Source organism: Pelobates fuscus, chromosome 5 (assembly GCF_036172605.1).
Source record: "Pelobates fuscus isolate aPelFus1 chromosome 5, aPelFus1.pri, whole genome shotgun sequence".
In the NCBI taxonomy this organism is placed as follows: domain Eukaryota; kingdom Metazoa; phylum Chordata; class Amphibia; order Anura; family Pelobatidae; genus Pelobates; species Pelobates fuscus.
This window is the reverse complement of record NC_086321.1, coordinates 29611393-29633002: the sequence shown is the minus strand read 5'-3', so window position 1 is coordinate 29633002 and position 21610 is coordinate 29611393. Positions and strand designations below refer to the sequence as shown.

General features: G+C 42.1%; 1 protein-coding gene across 1 annotated transcript in view; it reads right to left on the bottom strand.

Moving 5' to 3' along the window:
- KIAA0825 (KIAA0825 ortholog) overlaps positions 1-21610 on the bottom strand; it is a 391566-nt gene that overhangs the window by 217955 nt on the left and 152001 nt on the right. Inside the window, exons 15-16 of the mRNA XM_063453688.1 lie at positions 13820-14050; positions 7485-7893 (exon numbers count right to left, since the gene is read on the bottom strand). Of these exons, the coding sequence (XP_063309758.1) occupies positions 7485-7893; positions 13820-14050 (640 nt within the window). The remainder of the gene's footprint in view (positions 1-7484; positions 7894-13819; positions 14051-21610) is intronic.

Genomic DNA, 21610 nt, shown 5'->3' with positions numbered 1-21610 from the left:
ATGACGACACCCTTGCCAAGACAAGTTGGATGTATTTTGCTATTAGAAGTGGGCAAAAGGCTTAGCGTTTATAATTTAACCCCTTACGGACCAAACTTCTGGAATAAAAGGAAATCATGACATGTCACACATGTCATGTGTCCTTAAGGGGTTAATCCCTTGATTATCATTTAATCACAGGAAATGCTTTCTTTAACAGGTGCATTTAAAAATCCTAGATCCAACTCAAGGTGTCACCCTCAAAAGTGAATTTGGTAAAATACAATACCGCAAGAGCAGATCCTTGTTTTAATTATACAAATATTGAGTACCAATATAAACTGACCTCTAGTGCCCTGTTTATTAACAGAACAGTGCAAAACAAGAGGTTATTTACATTCACCTTGAGTAAAGGAGATTTCACTTAAATCAGTGCAAGGGTATCTTGCAGGAAAAAGCAAAGATGTTGAATTCAATACCCAGAAAGATTGTGCTCTTACATTAATTTAAAGGGCTTGATTTTTTCTCTTTAACTAAGCAAGATATGCTGACATTATCAAACAATGTGTTAATTGATGGCATCAAAAAGGACCCAACCTCGCTCCCCCCAACCCCCCTAATTTCCCTTTTAATGCACCATAGGAAATCACTTACATTTTTCTCAAACATATATTGTCATGTTCTATTACTCAGTAAGAGAAACATATAAAATGTGTTGTATTTAGGAAGCTAGCACAATGTGTAGCAATATACAAGGTTGCTAATGCCATCTAAAGCAGTGATTTCCAAGCCAGTCCTCAATGCATGCCTACCACTCCAGGATTTAGGGGTTACCCAGTTGTTTCAATGTGTTTGTTTTTCGTTCAAACAACACCTTAGACAACTGGGTAATCCCTAAATCCTGGACTGGTAGGTGTGTCTTAAGGACCGGTTTGGAAAACACTGATCTAAAGAGACACTAATCACTACTGCCCAATGTAGTGCTTATGGTACAAGGAAGTTTTACTTCCATATTATTCATCCAAAACCTGATCGGGATCGATTGGGTAAACCCCCAGCCTATCATGTTTGTACTGCTTTTGATAAATAATTTGGAAGTGAAATTTCCATATCACTTGCACTCTGATGACCAATTAACTAGTGCTGTCAAAATCAAAGGTTGCCTTCAAAATGGATTGGAAGCTGTTAAGCTTGCAGTCAACAATTGGTTCTCCAATATTAAGTACACTGAACAAAACTATAAACGAACACTTTTGTTTTTGCCCCCACTTTTCATGAGCTGAACTCAAAGTTCTAAGACTTTTCTATGTACACAAAAGGCCTATTTCTCTCAAATATTGTTCACAAATCTGTCTAAATCTGTGTTATTGAGCACTTCTCCTTTGCCGAGATAATCCATCCACCTCACAGGTGTGGCATATCAAGATGCTGATAAGACATCATGATTATTGCACAGGTGTGCCTTAGGCTGGCCACAATAAAAGGCCACTCTAAAATGTGCAGTTTTACTGTATTTGGGTGGTCGGGGGGTCCAAAAACCAGTCACTATCTGATGTGACCACTATTTGCCTCACGCAGTGCAACACATCTTCTTCACATAGAGTTGATCAGGTTGTTGATTGTGGCCTGTGGAATATTGGTCCACTCCTCTTCAATGGATGTGTGAAGTTGCTGGATATTGGTAGAACCCAGAACATCCCAAACATACTCAATGGGTGACATGTCCATGCAAGAACTGGGATGTTTTTAGCTTCCAGGAATTGTGTAGAGATCCTTGCAACATGGGGCTGTACATTATCATGCTGCAACATGAGGTGATGGTCGTGGCTGAATAACACAACAATGGGCCTCAGGATCTTATCACAGTAGCTCTGTGCATTCAAAATGCCATCAATAAAATGCATCTGTGTTCATTGTCCATAAAATACGCCTGCCCATACCATAATCCCGCCGCCACCATGGGCCACTCGATCCACAATGTTTACATCCGCAAACCGCTCACCCACACGATGCCATACACGCTGTCTGCCATCTGCCCTGTACATTGAAAACTGGGATTCATCTGTGAAGAGAACACCTCTCCAAAGTGCCAGACGCCATCGAATGTGAGCATTTGCCCACTCAAGTCGGTACCGACGACGAACTGCAGTTAAATGCAGAACTGTAGTTAACAGCAGAAACAGGGTTGTAAGAAAGGTTGAACCTGATAAAAAATTTTTAAATATACATGAAAGCTATTCACTGGGTTACTAAAAGTAAGAATTCAAAGTGAATTTCAGACTTAAGGCCAGAGTAGCCAACCTGGAGAATGATGTGAAATTCACTTTGAAGTTAGTGAACAACCTTGCATAAATGGAAGATGCAATAATATGCTGCATTTATGATACCAGTATGATATGTACCAATACTTGGTGTGTGGCTTAATGTAGTGGTATGGTGCAAAGGGTCTGTGGATGTATTCACAATTTTGTTTGTGAAACTGTTTGTGTGAAACGCTGCACATCCCTTACGTGAAGGATCTAGCCAGGAGTAGACCATGTCCCCTCCCTCCCTTCAGTACATGTATTCTTTCTTTATTTTTATTTAATTCAAAATCCATCCTTCCAAAAATCCCTCCATCAGAGTGCAGAGTGAGCCATTCAAAATGTCCAATCACAGCCCTCTCTACAAGAAACCTGTGATTTGATTGTGCGAGGCCCTTGCTGACGTAGGAGGGAGATGGGCACCGGGAGCTTTCCCTGGTGCTGGATTACGAGTTTAGACTCTCTATTTTTAAGTTTCAAGGTGGGGACACCTATTAGCAATGCCCTATACACCATTTTAAACCTAAAAAAGGAAAGTCTGTTAAAGTGTTGGAGTAACCCTTTAATAGCTGAAAGATATGTGTGCCATTACTGTGCCCTTCGGAAAAAGAAAAACCTACTTCATTAGGTAATGTCCTCTATAAATAGAAGTCATATACATGCAAGCTTTTCTGTGGAATTAACAAGACAATATAAGGTTTCTTTTTATTGCAGGTACAAGCTACACTTGCTTTATGCTTTTTAAAAAATGTTTTTATTTTTTTTTGAGAGGATGACATTGAAAAAGTTGCGGGCCCTCTGACAAAGAAGTGTATCACCCAAATTGTATCCTTTTCTGTCCATCACTTTGCAGGTGAAGCAGATGATTGGATTCAGTCAGTGCTATGATTAATGAGTTCCTCTCCGGATATGGGACAGCCTATCAATCATGTCATTAGGGAGAATGTGCCCTGAAAAAGGCAGACCTCAGCCAAAGAATAACTGCATTCATCTTAATCTGTATATGCACCCAGCCAGCCAAGTCAGGGTCACCACGATGAAAAACAATAATCTTCAACGCCACAAATTACTTTGCAAAGACGGGCATTTTCCTTACTTGTTTTTGGTTGGCGTGTTGTTCCTTACAATATAAGCCAACTGTTTATAGATTGGCTGTTACTTTGATGTGAAGGTTATTGTAATGAATAGTAATGTTTTCAGTCAGTTTAGAAGACAAGCCGTGGGTACAGCTGCCATTTACTCGTCTGCGGGTGTTTTTCTCCTAATTTAATGCAAGTTAGAGTCATATTTTGATCCATTAGTGTGCGGTGACTGTGAATCTTTGCTGATTATTATAATTGATTAATAAAATGGTTACCAAGACACTGCGCAGTGTTACTGAGTCATTGGAAAAGCAGGTGATTACATTTTGCACACATATGCTTAAAATCAAGAGGACTTGGGTAATTTATACTGCCCCACCTGACATGGGTAACAGATATTGGTATTCTCAGAGCTGTGGTTAATGGACACTATAGGCACCAAAACAACTTTAGCCCAGTGAAGCAGTTATAGAGCATAGATCAGGCCCTTGCAGTCTCACTGCTTGATTTCCTGCCATTTAGGTTTTTTTGTAGCCTTAGCCACAGAGTGTATTTGACTATTCGTATTTGTTCAATTTGTAAGAGAACATCTGATTCATATGGAGTAATAGAAGCAGAATTATTCCAGGAATATTAGTATGTATTTCAATGCCATGTAAATGTTCTGCCTTTGAATGGTGACAAATAAATCTAATGATAATAGCTGAAGGGCAGATTGATTGGTGAAGGGGTAGTCAACCTGGTCCCTACCAAACCAACCAGGTTTGGGATTTCAGGTGGGCGGTGGTGGGTTGTGCAGAAAATGCCCACTGAGCCTCTATGCTGGCTCTGGATGGGCCAGCAGGGGAGATGAAAGGATCTCCCCTGCCGGCCCAAGCAGAGCCAGCCTTGCTGTAAGCCATCTTGGGCTGGTGAGGAGATCAAATATCTCCCTCACCGGCCCTCTGGCACTTATTTCCAGCAGAGGGAGGGAAGGGCCCGGGAGGCTCTGTGTTCCTGCTGGAGGACAGGAGAGTCAGGCTAAAGTGAACATGCCAAAACTAGACCACCAGGGCTTGCAGCATTATGCCCCCCATTCCTGGTAAAAGGTAAGAAGAAGGGAGGGGGAGACATTAAGGTACATTATCACATCTCACCCACCTACACACAGTATAGACCCTATGCACCCTTCACACACAACCACACACTACCTCCTCCCACACACGTATAGCCGTCACACACACATCCCCCCCACACACACACACAGCCCTCCACACAATGTACTCCCCCACCCTCCTTTCTAAAATAAATTTAAAAAAAATAATAAAAAAAAAAATTACAAAATTTGCACTTGAGTTATAAAATTAGTAACTGTGACACTCTGCAACACAATGTTGCTTTAATTGATGAAAGGGGATGACAGAAAAACATAGAAATCAGGGACATTTCAGAAAATGTGGGGCCTGAGAAACTTCCTAATTTCCTACAACACCTACGTGCCTCCATCTTCCCTCCCAAACAAGTCAACTACCTATTTGATGAGGCCTATCTTATAAACAAAACCTCATTGGCACCTTCCATAGTTTCTAAGAACCTAGTAGTGTGCTGACAATCTTATTCAGATGAAAATTGTTTCACATCTGTGCTATAAAGATAGCCCCCATATTTATTTAAGTCTCAGCCAGTCACCTTCTACAACAACCTTACTTGACCCTCCCTCTATATAAAGATGGGAAGAGTTATAAGATTACTGCACCTTCAGAAACAGCTATCTTTATTTCAACTCTGGGGATCACAAACATTCATCCAGCTTCTGTGGGTCCTACTCACTCCTGGGATGTAGGGAGAGTTGTTAAATTTGTTCCAGGGACAGGAGAGGATTCATATGTCTTACTGATGTTTGTCTATTTTCAATTTTTACTGGGCACTTGTTTGTATCTCTCCATTAAGGTTTGAATTATACAGTGGCCCTTTAGGGATATGCTCCCACAGGACATTACTTAACTACCTCCCTTTTCCATTGCCCAGTTGAGTTAGGGGTACTTTCATCTAATGGAGCCATTCCACAACTCACCCTTAGACACTTTCTTAATATCGTTCTTAATGATCCAGGCTTTAATTAGACATTACTTCTTCTGGCTCCATACCTATGTTGCATTATGCTCTTTTCTTTTCCAAAACATTGTAAAGATACTGTTATGATTTATTGCACTATGTTACATATGTTGTGCTGTATTATCTCAAACTGCCTAACTAAAGAAAAGTTGAAAAAGTGCAAAATCCTGGAGTTGATCTACCGATGATTTATCTACCAGTACCTAGCTCACGCTAGTAAGACTATCATCATAAATGGAATACTGGCATCGCCTCTAAGTGTTTCCAGCAGAGAATTACAATGCCTACATTTAGTATTTAATGCGGCAGCAAAGTTATTAGAAAATAATCCACACTTGTGCCACATAAATTCCAGTACTCCAAGCTCTGCATTGGCTGTGTATGAGGCAATACATACACTTCAAGATTGACATGCTAACATACAAGTTGCTGCATGATCAAGGCCTCAGTTTCCTGAAGGAGCTTCCAGTCTCCTACATGTCAAAATGTTCTACTGAGATCTGCAAATGAAAATATATTACGATAACAATACCAGAATCTATTTCTTGTTCTTATTAATATATACAGCACCAATCTTCTGAAATTCACCATGTACAGAGATATATCACTGGAAATGTTAAAAAGAACCGAAATACATTTTTCATTATGCAGGTTTTTAATATGACTTGGGGAAGTGAAGGTAATTACATTAAGAAGGAAACCACAATAATATTTAATAAATGGTTGAAATATTGGGTCAACAAGACCCTCCTGGCTCACAAAATGACGGTTACCCAACATTCAGCTGGATGGTGGATAGGGAAAGGTCGTAGTCTTGCAATGTAAATACTTCACCCCAGCCCAGCCCACAGTCTGAGGGAGAAGGGGGTTGTTTGCTCAGAACCCCATGGCTCCAAAGGGTTCTATGAATCAATGCGGTGGGTTGGAATGTAACTCTGCTGTACTAACACACAGCACTAACAGGGATGGCTAGAAACTCCAGTTAGATGACACAGGAGGAAAGAAGACCTTAATGGGGAGTTTGTGTTGTCTCTTTTAGCAACTTATCTGAGGATTTACCTAGTAAGTATGGCAAATTTCAAGCAGCAAATGATTTGGCATTTGCATACATTTCCATTTTTATTTATTTATTTATTACTTTGGCCTACATTACAAGATAGCAGAACATCCAACGCTTACTTATTTACTTATTTGTGTTTCATCACAGAGCCTTATGAAATAATTGCTATTCTATTAGAGGAGGCCAAATTATCTCTGCTAACAGAATCAAGACCATAAACTCACACAGGTACCCATTGTAGAACTACAACAGCCACAATGCCTTGCCAGCATTTAGAACAGTAAAGCATCATGGAAGTTGCAGTTCTCCACAATTGCCAAGTTTAGTTTCATGTGTTTTTGCTTTGTTTTGTTTGTTTACCTTTTCCTATAAACAGATATGTGGCGTGGTAATCCATATCTATTGCATTACTTAATGTGCTTTGTGCGCAGTGTTTTTTTTTAAAAGGTTCTTCAAAATGTGCGCACAAACTTGAAGTGCTTGAAACTAAGAAGAACGAACGACTACATGGTGCTCAAAACACAAAATATTATAAAATTGTTTGAAAATCAAATTGTGTGCTAAAAATCAAAGTGCTTAATATACAGCAACCATAAACAAGTTTTGTGACTTCATAATAAAAAGAATGGGCACAGGACACATTTATATAAATAAATACTTATAAACCAGTATTGTCCCTTGTAGTATATAAACCTAAAAATCAGGCTCAGGGAGGATCAATTCCGTAGGTTACATCCTACTCACAACATGCTTATCCACATCAGAGAAAAAAAGCCAGTCGCCTTAATCGCCTTAATAATGCTTTATTTCCAAAACAAAAATTGAGGTCGAGTAGGGAAGTATGGGTTATACGTACTGAGTCCGACTCCTCAGCAGCTGCTCCGATTTGTGTTTTGCGCACCATTTAGTCGATATATATACTGCATTAGTTTGGTACAATTAACAGAAACATACAATTGCGCTTACCATTCCATGCTCAGAATTCTAGCTCTTTGCAACTGCTGTTTAATCCATGCTGGTCGTTGTTTCTCAATGTTTTTCAGGACTCTTTGTGATATGTTATTGGGATCACTTGTGATTTTTCCTATTGTCCTTTCCAAACAATGACAAGTGGCAGCCAGCCTCTCCTTACTCCACCTAGAGAGAGTGGAGTGGGTCATATGCTCTACGGTGTTACCGTCTTCAAGTATTTCACAGATAATAGCCACTAGGTTCCATAGTAGTACTCCCATCTCCTTTACTGTTGCATACTGTTCAGATATTTTTCCCTTGGAGAATGAATAGAAATACTTTATCGGGGATGGCAGACATGCAATTATTGAAGGAAGCTTGTCAATAACAATGGAAACGGCTTCTGCTGTCAGTCTTGTAATGCCTTCAAAACAAAAAAGAATAAACATACTTAACCTATTCTATATGTGTTTATTTTAGTATTTTATTTTAATCACATTTATTATAATTAAGTTTAAAGGGACACTCTACTGTCCAAATACAAAATAAATAAAAATCAATGTTTAGCAGGTACACCCTGAATGGAAACTTGCATGCATTTCATTTCATTGGAGTTACATCTAAAAACAGCTTGTCTGCTGCCTCTGCAAACCACCCCCTTCTGACCCTGCCTAGACTTCATAATGCAGCTCAATGAGAACTCTTTGCAAGGCAGGTGTTCTGGGCGATTGCTGCCCAGGGCCGCTGTAAAGGATTTTTATGTATTTACCTGTGTGCCTTCGGTTATGCCTTCTCCCTGCAGTGTAAATTTGTGTAATAAGTTCGTTTCTTTTATGTATGTTAAGCAATGTATTCGTCTACCGAACAGAGACCCCCCTGGGTAGCAATCAGAACTAAGAACGTTGAGAAAACCGCTCCTAGGTGGCATCTTAAATCTCACGAATGTGGTCAGCGGGACTTACGCATAAATTGCCTGGAACTGTTTTCGGCATGGCAATTCCGCGAACACCATGGAAGTCCTGGCTGACTACTTTCCACTTCATGAATCAAACTGGCATAACAGGTGGAATCTACCGAACAAGGGGAGCATTTCTATATAACCAACTGCAACGTTCGTATGGTAGTTTTCGTGTAATTAAGCGCGAACGGAGACCGGCTCTTGCTACTGATTTCATGGAACTGTAAAGCGGATACCACCACATGGCGAGCCAAACTTCCACACGATGCGACACGGAAATTACCGAACGGAATTTCGTGAGATTTGGATATGTGACTCCCAGTATCCTCAGCTACCCAGGGATGTAAATGTTATAATTGTATGTGTTATGGAAAGTACTTTTAATGTTTCTGGCCAGCGGATAATTTAGTTTAGTATGTTGCTGAAACTCAATTATCTAGCCTGGCCCAGAGGAGGAGTCTGTTACTGTTTAAATTGAATGCCTGTTGCTTCCAGTAAATCAGTCTTGTTCCAGCATTAAGCTTTGGCTCATGTGTGGATTATTTGGCGATACCAGCGATATTTATTCCTGTGGATTATTGGGAATTTCCTTTAATGGGGAAAAAGGGAATATGGGACGGTGATACAAACTACTACCGTCACAGCCGCCATCAGGGGGTGACAACCATAAAGGTTGTCACGGGCCCTGCGGTCCTGGGGGGCCCGGCTGCCCTGCCCCACGTGTAGCGGCGGAATTGCCGCCAGTGCAGTTGCACCGGGGCCCACACGCTGATGGGGCCCATCGGGTGGCCCACGCAATTAGGGCCACCTGATGGGCCCTATATCTTCAGGGGCCCGGTCACTTCCTCCCAGCTCACTCCGCGCGGGAGGAGAGCCAGCGTGGAGGCCAATGAAGAGGGAGAGCAGCGCCAACTCCCATCAGCCCCAGTCACCCTCCTGCAAAGAAAAGGTAAGAACAGGGGGGTGGCTGAAAAATGAGCTGTGTGTGTGTGTGTGTGTCTGAAAGCATGCATGTACGTCTGTCAGTATGTATGTATATATGTCAGTATCAATGTATATCTGTATGTCAGTATCAATGTTGTATGTGTGTATGGATGTCAGTGTATGTCTGTATACATGCATGTATGTCTGTCTGTCAGTATGTATGTCTGCATGACATTATGAATGTATGTATGGATGTGTGTATGGATGTCAGTGTCTGTATGCATGTATGTCAGTATGCATGTCTGTCTGTATGAATGTATGTATGTCTGTCAGTATGTATATAAGTCTGTATGTCTGTCACTATGTATGTATTCCAGTATCAATGTATGTCTATGTCATTATGAATGTATGTCTGTATGTATCCATGTATGTCAGTATGCATGAATGTATGTCAGTATGCATGTATGTATGTATGTATGCTAGTATCAATGTATGTCTGTATGCCATTATGAATGTATGTCTGTGTGTGTGTATGTCTGTATGTATGCGTGTATGTCAGAATGCATGAATGTATGTCTGTATGTATGTATATGTAACGGACCGTTTTGCACACAAGAGGTTAAAAACCGTTTAGGCGATATTCCCCTTTCCAATGCACAGGCAGCTACTGCAAGCACCAATCTCCCGAACTGCAAACTACATGAATCCTCCAACTCCCGAACAGGAAACACACGAACACTGGAAACAGCTGAACAGGAAAGACCATACGACCAGTTTTACACTGGCAATCAGCATACAATCCAATTCCCCCAATAACGAGACGACACTTCTTTTTGAGGGTCAAGCAGAATCTGGTTTACTGGGGCCACCTGCCCGGCTTTTATGCAGATCTCCCACCTGGTGGACACTCCCCTAGGGGACCAGATGGAAGACTGGGACACAAAGGGTAAAAGGACCTATCACAGACTTACACATTTCAACAATCCCACAATGCATCACAATCCCTCCTCTCTGTCCTGGAGATAATTGGGAAGTAATCTAATTATCTCCAAGGACAGAGGCAAAACTCAATTACACACATTTTCAGTAAAAAAACATAAAATTACATACGGTTACATTTATTACATAAAACATACACATTCTACATATCCCCAGATAGCTTAGATCTGAGCGCACATTATTACCGAATGGCGCTCAGATCACATACATACAGTTCAATTGCCATGGAGCCAAAGTCTTTCCCATAGTCTTTCGTTATACGAATGGGCTCCATGGCATGGCTATCTGGGGTGATGCTGTTCATACGGTTAAACTACTGAATGAACAGTCAGTCGGTTCCACTACCGAATGCAGAGGTAAGGAGGCTGGCAGCTTAGCGGTGTTCGCACAATAAAGTGTCCGTTTTCAGTTCCATAGTTTGGGCGCTGAACACCGCTGGCCATTCGGGAGTTAAAATGGCCGCTGCCACGTGTTCGGCAAACGAACAAACGCCACCCAGCGGTTGTCAATTAAGCTGCGGTTAACCGCAGCTTCTGGGCGGTCAATTGATGGCACACTCCAGTTCCCAGGTGGTCCATCGATAGGTACTTTGTTCGGTAGATTGAATCTACCGAACACCCCGGCAGAAAGGCACGAATACGCCATTCTGCAGGGAAAATAAATGGTTTTAACTGCCGGGCCATAGTCTAAAGGGAGCAGGCGAGCAACCAGGCTCCTCCAAATTCTATTTAAGTGTCACAAAGATTAAATATTTTGTTTTTCAGTTTAACTCATGGATGGCATTGTTTCTCAGGGCTCTTTTGATCACTGAAAACAATCTCGGACACCTGTGATAATTAGATTGCCAGGTGAGCCCAATTTAAGGAAAAACTACTAAAGGAGGGTGTTCCACATTATTAAGCAGAGCACCATTTTCATGCAATATGGGGAAGAAAAAGGATCTCTCTGCTGCCGAAAAGAGTGAAATAGTTCAATGCCTTGGACGAGGTATGAAAACATTAGATATTTCATGAAAACGTAAGCGTGATCATCGCACTATTAAGAGATTTGTGGCTAATTCAGAGCACAGACGGGTTCGTCAGATAAATGCACAATGAGGAAGATTTCTGCCAGATCCATGCATCGGATCAAGAAAGCAACTGCTAAAATACTAGTAAATAGCAGCAAACAGATATTTAAAGCTGCTGGTGCCTCTGGAGTCCCACGGACATCAAGGTGTAGAGTCCTCCAGAGTCTTGCAACTGTGCATAAACCTATCTATTCGGCCACCACTAATCAATGCTCACAAGCAGAAACGGCTGCATTGGGCAGAAACATACATGAAGACTAATTTTCAAACAGTCCTGTTCACTGATGAGTGCCGTGCAACCCTGGATGGTCCAGATGGATGGAGTAGTGGATGGTTGTTAGACGGCCACCCTGTTCCAACAAGGCTGCGACGTCAGCAAGGCGGTGGTGGAGTCATGTTTTGGGACGGAATCATGGGAAGAGAGCTGGTCGGCCCCTTTAGGGTCCCCGAAGGTGTAAAGATGACCTCTGCAAAGTATGTGGAGTTTCTGAATGACAACTTTCTTCCCTGGTACAGAAGGAAGAACTATGCTTTCCGTAATGCACCATCTCATGCTGCAAAGAATACCTCTGCATCAATGGCTGCTATGGGGATAAAAGGAGATAAAGTCCTCCCCTGATTTCAATCCTATTGAGAACCTTTGGAGCATCCTCAAGCAAAAGATCTACGAGGGTGGGAGGCAGTTTACATCCAAACAGCAGCTCAGGGAGGCTATTCTGACATCTTGCAAACAAATACAAGCAGAAACTGTCCCAAAACTCACAAGTTCAATGGTTGTTATAAGTTTGATTGAAATAGCTTTTGATTTCAGTAAATATGCTGCAAACACAACAAATGACACTTTTCAGTTTTTTACAACCTATAAAGTGTTTTGAAACTTACTGTGCGTAATAATTTGGAACAGTGCATTGTAAGTTTTTTTATGTTTAAAAAAAAAATACTGTTATCATTAGGAGGTTTGTTCAATACAATTTGAATTGTACTCTTAATAGTTGATAACATGAGAATTATGCTGACTGTTATTTACATCAATTATTTAAGTAAATGAGAAAAATATAATTTGCATAATAATTTGGAACCGGGTGTATGTATGTCTGTATATCAGTATGAATGTATGTATGTGTGTATGTATGTCAGTATGAATGTATGTCTGTATGTATGTCTGCATGTCATTATGAATGTATGTATGTATGTATGTATGTATGTGTGTATGGATGTCAGTATATGCATGCATGTCTGTCAGTATGCATGTATGAATGCCAGTATCAATGTATGTCAGTATGAATGTATGTCTGTATGTCATTATGAATGTATGTCTGTGTGTGTATGGATGTCAGTGTCTGTATGAATGTATGTATGTATGTGTCTGTATGTCCTTATGTATGTGTGTCTGTATGTATGTTAGTATGTGTCTGTCAGTCACTATGTATGGCTGTGTGTCTGTATATGTGTGTATGTCTCAGTATGTGTGTGTCAGTATGTATGCCTATATGCGTGTATGTCTGTTTCAGTATATGTGTCTGTTAGTATGTATCTGTGTGTATCTGTGTCCTTTTGTATCAGTGTGTGTGTTTCTGTCTGTGTGTGTATTCCTGTGGGTGGGATTTGGAGGCGAACCCTGTGGGCGGGATTCAAATCAGGAAGTAACAGGACCTGTTGTCTGCTTGAAAAGTCAGGGAGGGTGTAACCAGAATCAATTAAAAAAGTGTAAATTTCTCTTGAAATCTGCACTATTTCTAAAATGAAAAAAAGACACTCTTCACACAAAGCTTTTCAGAAAGCTAAAGTGATTTAGGGCTCTGGAGTGTCCCTTTAATTATTATACTATAACTAAAACTTATTTAACCCCTTAAGGACACATGACATGTGTGACATGTCATGATTCCCTTTTATTCCAGAAGTTTGGTCCTTAAGGGGTTAGCATAATTATCCTGACTCCTCCTTCATCCCTCTGAGTGAGGACAGACACGTGTGAAGCACTGATCAAATTTAGTTTCCTAGCAATCAATAAAACCAGAATAGCTGGAGAAATAGGGAATGCTCCTACAGCAAAGGGCACTAGGAATATGCTCTTCAATTTGGAGCTCAGGAACCAATAACAGGTCAGGATTTCAGGATACCACTACTTTAACTGAGTTAATCAGAGGCTCAGCCATTTTATACCAATACCATTCTGCCTTGAGGGAGGTCCTCAAATACGACAGATGTCTGATATATATTGTACACAAACGTGTTCATCTCTTGGTTTTCATATTTGATTTATTTTCACAATGCAATAATATTACTGTATTGTTTGCTCACTTATTCCACATTTGATTGTTGTTTTTTTTTGTATTAAATTGAATGTTATAGTACTAAATTCAAGCTAAAGGCTTTGGTGAAAATGATTAAATGACTTACTTTTGTGAGTCTTTTTTAGCAGGGTTTCTCTCGGTGTGAAGTTCCACTTCTCTGGCACGGCTTTCATTAAATGATCAGGAACGTTGTACTTATGTGAAGAAGATTCATGACCCACTGGCTCGTTGGAGAGAATGAGGTAGGTTACCTGCTTCACAGTGCCTGCCACGGATCTCATGAGGGTTCTGCGTAAGTATCGGATCACTTGGGGCAAAGGATTTCTGCATGAATGAACTGGGGGAAAAAAGATTAATACTCCTCTGTTACACTGGTAGAGTAAGAACAGAAACGAAATATTAGAGAACTATAGACTATATCAAATATTTATAAACTGTGGTGCTCAAATGTTTGCATACCATGCCAGAAATGGTGAACTTTGGGCATTAATTTTGAAAATATAACTGATAATGCAAAAAAAAATATTTTATTGAAGGATATTGATCATATTATTTATTATCACATAGTTGTTTGACTTGATCAAAAGTTTGGCTCTGATCAAAAGTTTACATACCCTTGATTATTTGGCCTTGTTACAGACACACAGTGTTACCCACACAGGTCAAAATGGCAATTAAATGTTAATTTCCCACACCTGTGGCTTTTTAAATTGCAATTAGCATGTATAAATAGTCAATGGATTTGTTAGCTCTCATATGGATGCACTGAGCAGGCTAGATACTGAGCCAGGGGGAGCACAAAAGACTTGCATAATAAGCTAATGGAACTTTATAAAGATGGAAAAGGATATAAAAAAGTTGTCCAAAGCCTTGAAAATGCTAGTCAATACTGTTCAATCACTTATTAAGAAGTGGAACATTTGTGAATCTCTTGATACCAAGCCAAGGTCAGGTAGACCAAGAAAGATTTCAGCCAAAACTGAGAGAAGAATTGTTCGGTATACAAAGAAAAACCCACAGGTAACCTCAGGAGAAATACAGGCTGCTGTATACAGGCTGCTGTGGTTGACCAAGAAAGATTTCAGCCAAAACTGAGAGAAGAATTGTTCGGGATACAAAGAAAAACCCACAGGTAACCTCAGGAGAAATACAGGCTGCTGTATACAGGCTGCTGTGTTGTTTCAAGTAGCATAATACGATGATACTTGAATAAAAATGGTCGTGTTGCCTTTACTATGCCAATGTCACAAAAAAGCCCGGTTACAATACGCCCGACATCACCTTGACACTCCTCACAGCTTCTGGCACACTGTAATTTGGAGTGACGAGACCAAAATAGAGCTTTATAGTCACAACCATAAGCACTTTGTTTGGAGAGGGGTCAACAATAGCTATAGTGAAAAGAATACCATCCCCACTGTGAAGCATGGTGGTGGCTCACTGATGTTTTGGGGGGGTGTGAGCTCTAAAGTCACGGGGAATCTTGTGAAAATTGATGGAAATATGAATGCAGCATGTTATCAGAAAATACTGGCAGATAATTTGCATTCTTATGCAAGAAGGCTGCACATGGGACGCTCTTGGACTTTCCAGCATGACAATGACTAAGCACAAGGCAAAGTTGACCCTCCAGTGGTTACAGCAGAAAAAGGTTCTGGAGTGGCCATCACAGTCTCCTGACCGTAATATCATCGAGCCACTCTGGGGAGATCTCAAACATGCGGTTCATGCAAGACGACCAAAGACCTGAGGGCATTTTGCCACGAAGAATGGGCAGCTATACCACCTGCAAGAATTTGGGACTTCATATACCACTATTACAAAATACAGCACGCTGTCATTGTTTTGTTTTATGATTGCACCATTCTGTTCTACCTACAGTTAAATCTGAATCCCATAAGAAATAAAAGAAATGTATTTTGCCTGCTCACTCATGTTTTCTTTAAAAATGGTACATATATTACCAATTCTCCAAGGCTATGCAAAGTTTTTAGCACAACTGTATTTTACATATTTTATAAATGTAATGTAATATAATAGCATTGTTCAGTTTTATAGCACAGAGTCTTTGGATTTTGTTTTCTTAAAGGGTAACTTCTTATAATTACCTACCACAACCTGTTGTAGTGCTTATCATGCCACAAGTATGCTGGCCCAGTTCCCCGGTTATGTGAAAAACCTTGTAATGGTGATGTGCATCAGTCTAATGCAGAGCAGCAGAAGCCAGAAACCCAATGCTGGCACCATTCATTGGCTGAGATCATCGGCTGACTCTTCTCAGCCAATGATTGCAAGTCTGTTCAATGAAAGTTGCACAGAATTGATATTAGCCAGCTTGGAGCTCTAGTTCCGAGCTGGCAGATGACACCCCAATGATGCTGCCGGAGGTAAAACAGACCCCAGGCACCATGGCCACTTCAAACCATGGTGAATGGAGTAACCCTTGAACAAATCCACCAATTTAATTTAATTTGACAATGGAACAGCAAGCTTTAGAGCACTATATCTCCCCCAAAAAAGCTAAGGGGAAAAAGGGACCATGTGGGATCCTCCATATATATATTCAGTCTCGCGGGAAGCTCCATAGACATCAGTGCTATACATTGCAAAATATACAAAGACCCCAGAAGATGACAGAGTCGCTTTAAAATCAAACTTTGTCTGTTAGCGACATGGTAGCATGTTTCCATTGATACACTGTAACAGTTGCTATTACCAAAATGGTCCTTTGCCATTTCTCCTTTCACACACAACTCCTGCACTCCACCTCTTTAATATTCCAACAATGTGTTATAATTACATTTTCATGGTAACCACAGCTCCAGCCATATTACCCAAAATCTTAACCTCCAATCCACCTCCACAGTCCTTATATTCAGCCTCCAAGGTCTATTTATGTGGTGGCTGGCTTGCAATAAAAGACAATTTATGGCCACTAAATAAATATCAGGAAGAAATTCCCCTTAACACCTACTGGACATGCAGTGGTGGGGGTATATCTGCTAAACAGTTGATGTCCGTGTGATAGTGAGAATTAACTCACTGCGCACAGTATGCTGTACTCTAAGGTGTGTCTGACACTGTACTGAGAGGGGGCCCTAATCTGCAGAAAGCACGCAGGATCAGTGTGAGTTATTTGCAGCTGTCTCCATTATCTAGTTCCTTTCCTGTTAATTAAATGCTGGAAGAGGGGACGGGATAAAGAGACAGTGTGATCCTCTTACCCTGTCTAACATAGATTGGTGGGAGTTACACCACCGGGGAACAGCTGCTGTTTGCATATCACCCAGTTTATTATTATTAGAGAGGACCTGAATTAATAGCAGCAGCTGCTGACTAGGACTGTAACGCTCACTACTCTCATGCAGATTGGAATTGTACGTCTCTGTGGCGCATAGTATTCGTGTACTTTTAAGTCACTTTGTGTGTGTATATGTATACATGTGTATACACAATATTCTTCTAGTTTTTATTATTCCACCCTTCTGCAAATAACCATTCTCTTTGTGATTTTTAAGCTTTGTGATTTTCCATTATAGACAAATTCCCAACATGACACAGGATTGTCACAAATCTAAAGACTTAGGCCACCAATGACTTGAGAAGCAAAGGTTAGCAGTCTCTGACATACACTGAAATGTGACGGAGTCTACTACAAGTTTAAAAGAAAATTTTATCTGTTCAACATGCACCTTTAGTAAAATGTTTCCAATTTGAGCTGCGGAAAGACGAGACATGTAACAGCACGCAGAGTGCTGCAGCGCTAACACACTGTATACCATCTGGGTTACAGAAGCTGAGTCTCAGAATGAGACAGTGTTAGATGTGTGATCCCTCTTCCATCACATCGACTCTCATACTTCAGTCACTGGAAACCCAAGTTGTACATTTTTACATTTTCCCATATCTGACATCTGCTGCTTTTCAAATTCAACGTGTCGGATTAACTCATTTCTAGCTCTACTGGTGGCATGCAGATGGAGGCGCTGGTCATTTAAACTGATATTCTCACTCACTCATGATCACAATCCTTTCAAAGACTGGAATACATTCATAAACATAAAATGATTTATCAAAAGCCGATCTCACAGTTGTGATGAAACATCTAAATATTTCTCAAATGCATCTACCAAAGTTGAGGAGATTTCAACTGGGATCCACACTCTGAGCCCTATTTTATTCTTCCCAATGTTTGCTTCACAGGCAAAATGTGAAATACACTATCCATTTCTGGACACACTCACATGTACCACACCTGCACTACCCATTCTGGACACGCTCACATGTACCACACCTGCACTACCCATTCTGGACACGCTCACATGTACCACACCTGCACTACCCATTCTGGACACGCTCACATGTACCACACCTGCACTACCCATTCTGGACACGCTCACATGTACCACACCTGCACTACCCATTCTGGACACGCTCACATGTACCACACCTGCACTGCCCATTTCTGGACACGCTCACATGTACCACACCTGCACTGCCCATTCTGGACATGCTCACATGTACCACACCTGCATTACCCATTCTGGACATGCTCACATGTACCACACCTGCACTACCCATTCTGGACACGCTCACATGTACCACACCTGCACTACCCATTCTGGACACGCTCACATGTACCACACCTACACTGCCCATTCTGGACATGCTCACGTGTACCACACCTACACTGTCCATTCTGGACATGTTCACGTGTACCACACCTGCACTACCCATTCTGGACATATTCACGTGTACCACACCTGCACTACTCAATCTGGACATGCTCACATGTACTATACCTGCACTACCCATTCTGGACATGCTCGGAAGCGTCCGAATGTCTGAATTGAACGAAACAAATTGCACATGTCTAGGAACTAACCCCCACAGCATGGAGGAGAAACAAAAACTGCTGGTTCTCCCTGCAGCCTGACACCTAACCAGTGCAGGGCTGCAAGGAGACTTAACCTGTGTTTGACGAAAATACCACTACTCATGCGCAAAAAAAAAAAAAAAGCAAAGAGGTAGCTGGCAGCACTACCAGCTCCCTCCTTGTAATAAATAATATTAAATTCGACCCCCCCCCCATGCATTAAAACCTATGGGGACCACTATAGCCTCCATATTAATAATAAAAGGGAGGTTAAATCGCATAGGGGCATGTTGCCTAAACAGTGAGCAGACAGTGCTTGCTCAGTGTAATTTAAAAACTAATAGTGACTGGGTAGCTATTGCTGCCCAGTTGCTAGTGCCGTTCCCCCAGGGTGGGGAACCTAAATAACAAAAAGGGGGGGGGGACATAGTGCCCCCCCTGCACCTCCACCCAGGGGCTATTAATATAAACGGAGGGACTATTAATATAAACGGAGGGACTTAGTGTCCCTCTCAGTTCCCCACCCATAACCGGAGGGTGGGGATCTTAAATAATTAAATAAAGGTGGGGACACCTAATGTCCTCCCCTGGTCCACACCCATGAGCGGCGGGTGGGGACCCTAATTAAATAATTAGACCCCCAAGGTCCCCAACCATAAGCGGCATTTGGGGACCCAGACAATGGGGGGGACGGGACACCTATTGACCTCCCCCCCGCAGCCCACACCTATGAGCGGCGGGTGGGGGATCTAATTGACAATACGGGAGCGGTGGGTGGGGGCCCAAAGTATCAATCGGGGGGGGGGACCTATTGTCCCTCCCTGCCCCCCCCGATGAGCGGCGGGTGCGGGCCCTAAGTATCAATGGGGGGGACCTATCAGAGTGCTTTGAGTCATTTTACACAGCCTGTAGTTCCAAAGAACTTTCCCACGCTGTGTAAAATGACTCAGAACACTCTGGTTGGATTCCAAGCCAACCAATCAGAGTGCTGTGACAGGTAAATGTAGAGATTTACCTGTCAATCTCTTCATTTACCTGTCAGAGCACTCTGATTGGTTGGCTTGGAATCAATCAATCAGAGTGCTCTAAGTCAAATTGCAGGGCGCGGGAAGGCTCTATAAGCCTTTTCCCGCCATGCGGAGCTCAGTCTGCGTGGTGCCCTCGCTGGGTGAATATGGATTATTTTTGGGGGCGTCAGCATTTTTTTTTTGCGATCTATTTTATTTTAACAGTTGTGACGGGACAATTATGGATTTTTATTTGCCCTTTTTTGGGGCTGAAGAAAGAAAAGAAGAAAGAAGTATAAAATTTTATTTTACAGGGTGTAAGGTTCTTTTTTTTTGTCCCCCCCCCTCACTATTTTTAGGGTGAGCAGGTAGGTAGGATTTAATTTTATTGGGAAGAAGGGGTGACTAGGGGTTTGCGGACCCTTAGTAACTTGTGGGGGGAGGAGTATTTTTTATATTTAGCCCCAACCTGCCGCTCATGGGGCCGGTTTGGTAGACAATAGGCCCCCCCTTTTGTTACTTAGGTCCCCATCCACCGCTCATGGGTGGGGACCTGAGTGGACATTAGGTCCCCCCCCCACATTAATTTATTTCATTAAGGTCCCCACCCGCCGATCATGGGTGGGGAAATAGGGGGGACATTAGGTCCCCCCTTTGTTTAATTAGGTCCCCAACCACCGCTCATGTGTGGGGACCTGGGAGGGACATTAGATCCCCCCCATTATTTATTTAATTAAGGTCCCCACCCACCGGGCATGGGGGCCTGGGGTGGACACCGTTTATATTAATAGCCCCCACCCGCGGGTCACAGGTCATAATGCAGAGGGGCATTATGCCCCCCCCCCATTTTTGTTATTTGGGTTCCCCACCATGGGGGAACGGCACTAGCGCTTGGGCAGCAATAGCTACCCAGTCACTAGTAGTTTTAAATGACAGCGTGCAGCCACTGGCTGCTCGCTTTGTAGGCGACATGCCACGAGTAGGGGCATGTGGGAGGATTTAACCTCCCTTTTATTAATATGTGGGTCATAGTTTTAATGCCAGGGGGGCAGGGGTAGCACTTAATATTATTTATTACAAGGAGGGAGCTGGTAGCGCTGCCGGCTCCCTCTGTGCCTTTTTTTTTTACGCATGCGCAGTGGTATTTTCATCCTTATGGATGAAAATAAATTATTTTTTTACCGAATTTCGGCCTCAAACAAAATGATTTACGGACGAATTTCGCTATGGACAAATTAAATTTTTATTTAGTATGAATTCATTCGTACAAAATGAAAATGTCACTGGTGCACATGTCTAGTATAAACTTATACATGCAAAAACATTTTCCAAATTTGTTGAAGATATTCTGAATCACAGGGGCATTGCTAGATTTCAAATACACCTGAGGGTGAGAACCAAAGCAAAACTGGACAACTTCTCCCTAAGATCCTAAACACACCCAAACTACTCTCCTTAAATGGACACTCTAGTCACCAAAATAACTTTAGCTTAATGAAGCAGTTTAAGTGTATAGATCATGTCCCGGCTGTCTCTCTGCTCAATTCTGTGCCCAGGGCCGGCCTTAGGCCTTTGGGCGCCCTGTGCGAAAAATCTTCACAGCACCCCTCCTTCCTGTTCCCCCCTCCCCCACTCCTTCCCCTCCTCCATCCCCCTTCCCACACACCCTGTCACACACACACACAGGCAGACAGCCATACACACGCACACACACAAACACACGCAGGCAGTCACACACAGACATCCACACACAAACACATACATAGAATGTGACGGCAGATAAGAACCATTAGGTCCATCTAGTCTGCCCAGTCAGTCACACACAGGCAGACAGCCAAACACACAGAGGCAGACAGACAGCCACACACAAACACACAGGCAGACAGCCAAACACACAGAGGCAGACAGACACACACACACACACATGCAGACAGTCACACACACAGAAAGTCACACACACAGACAGTCACACACACACAGACAGTGACACACACACACTGGCAGACAGCCACAC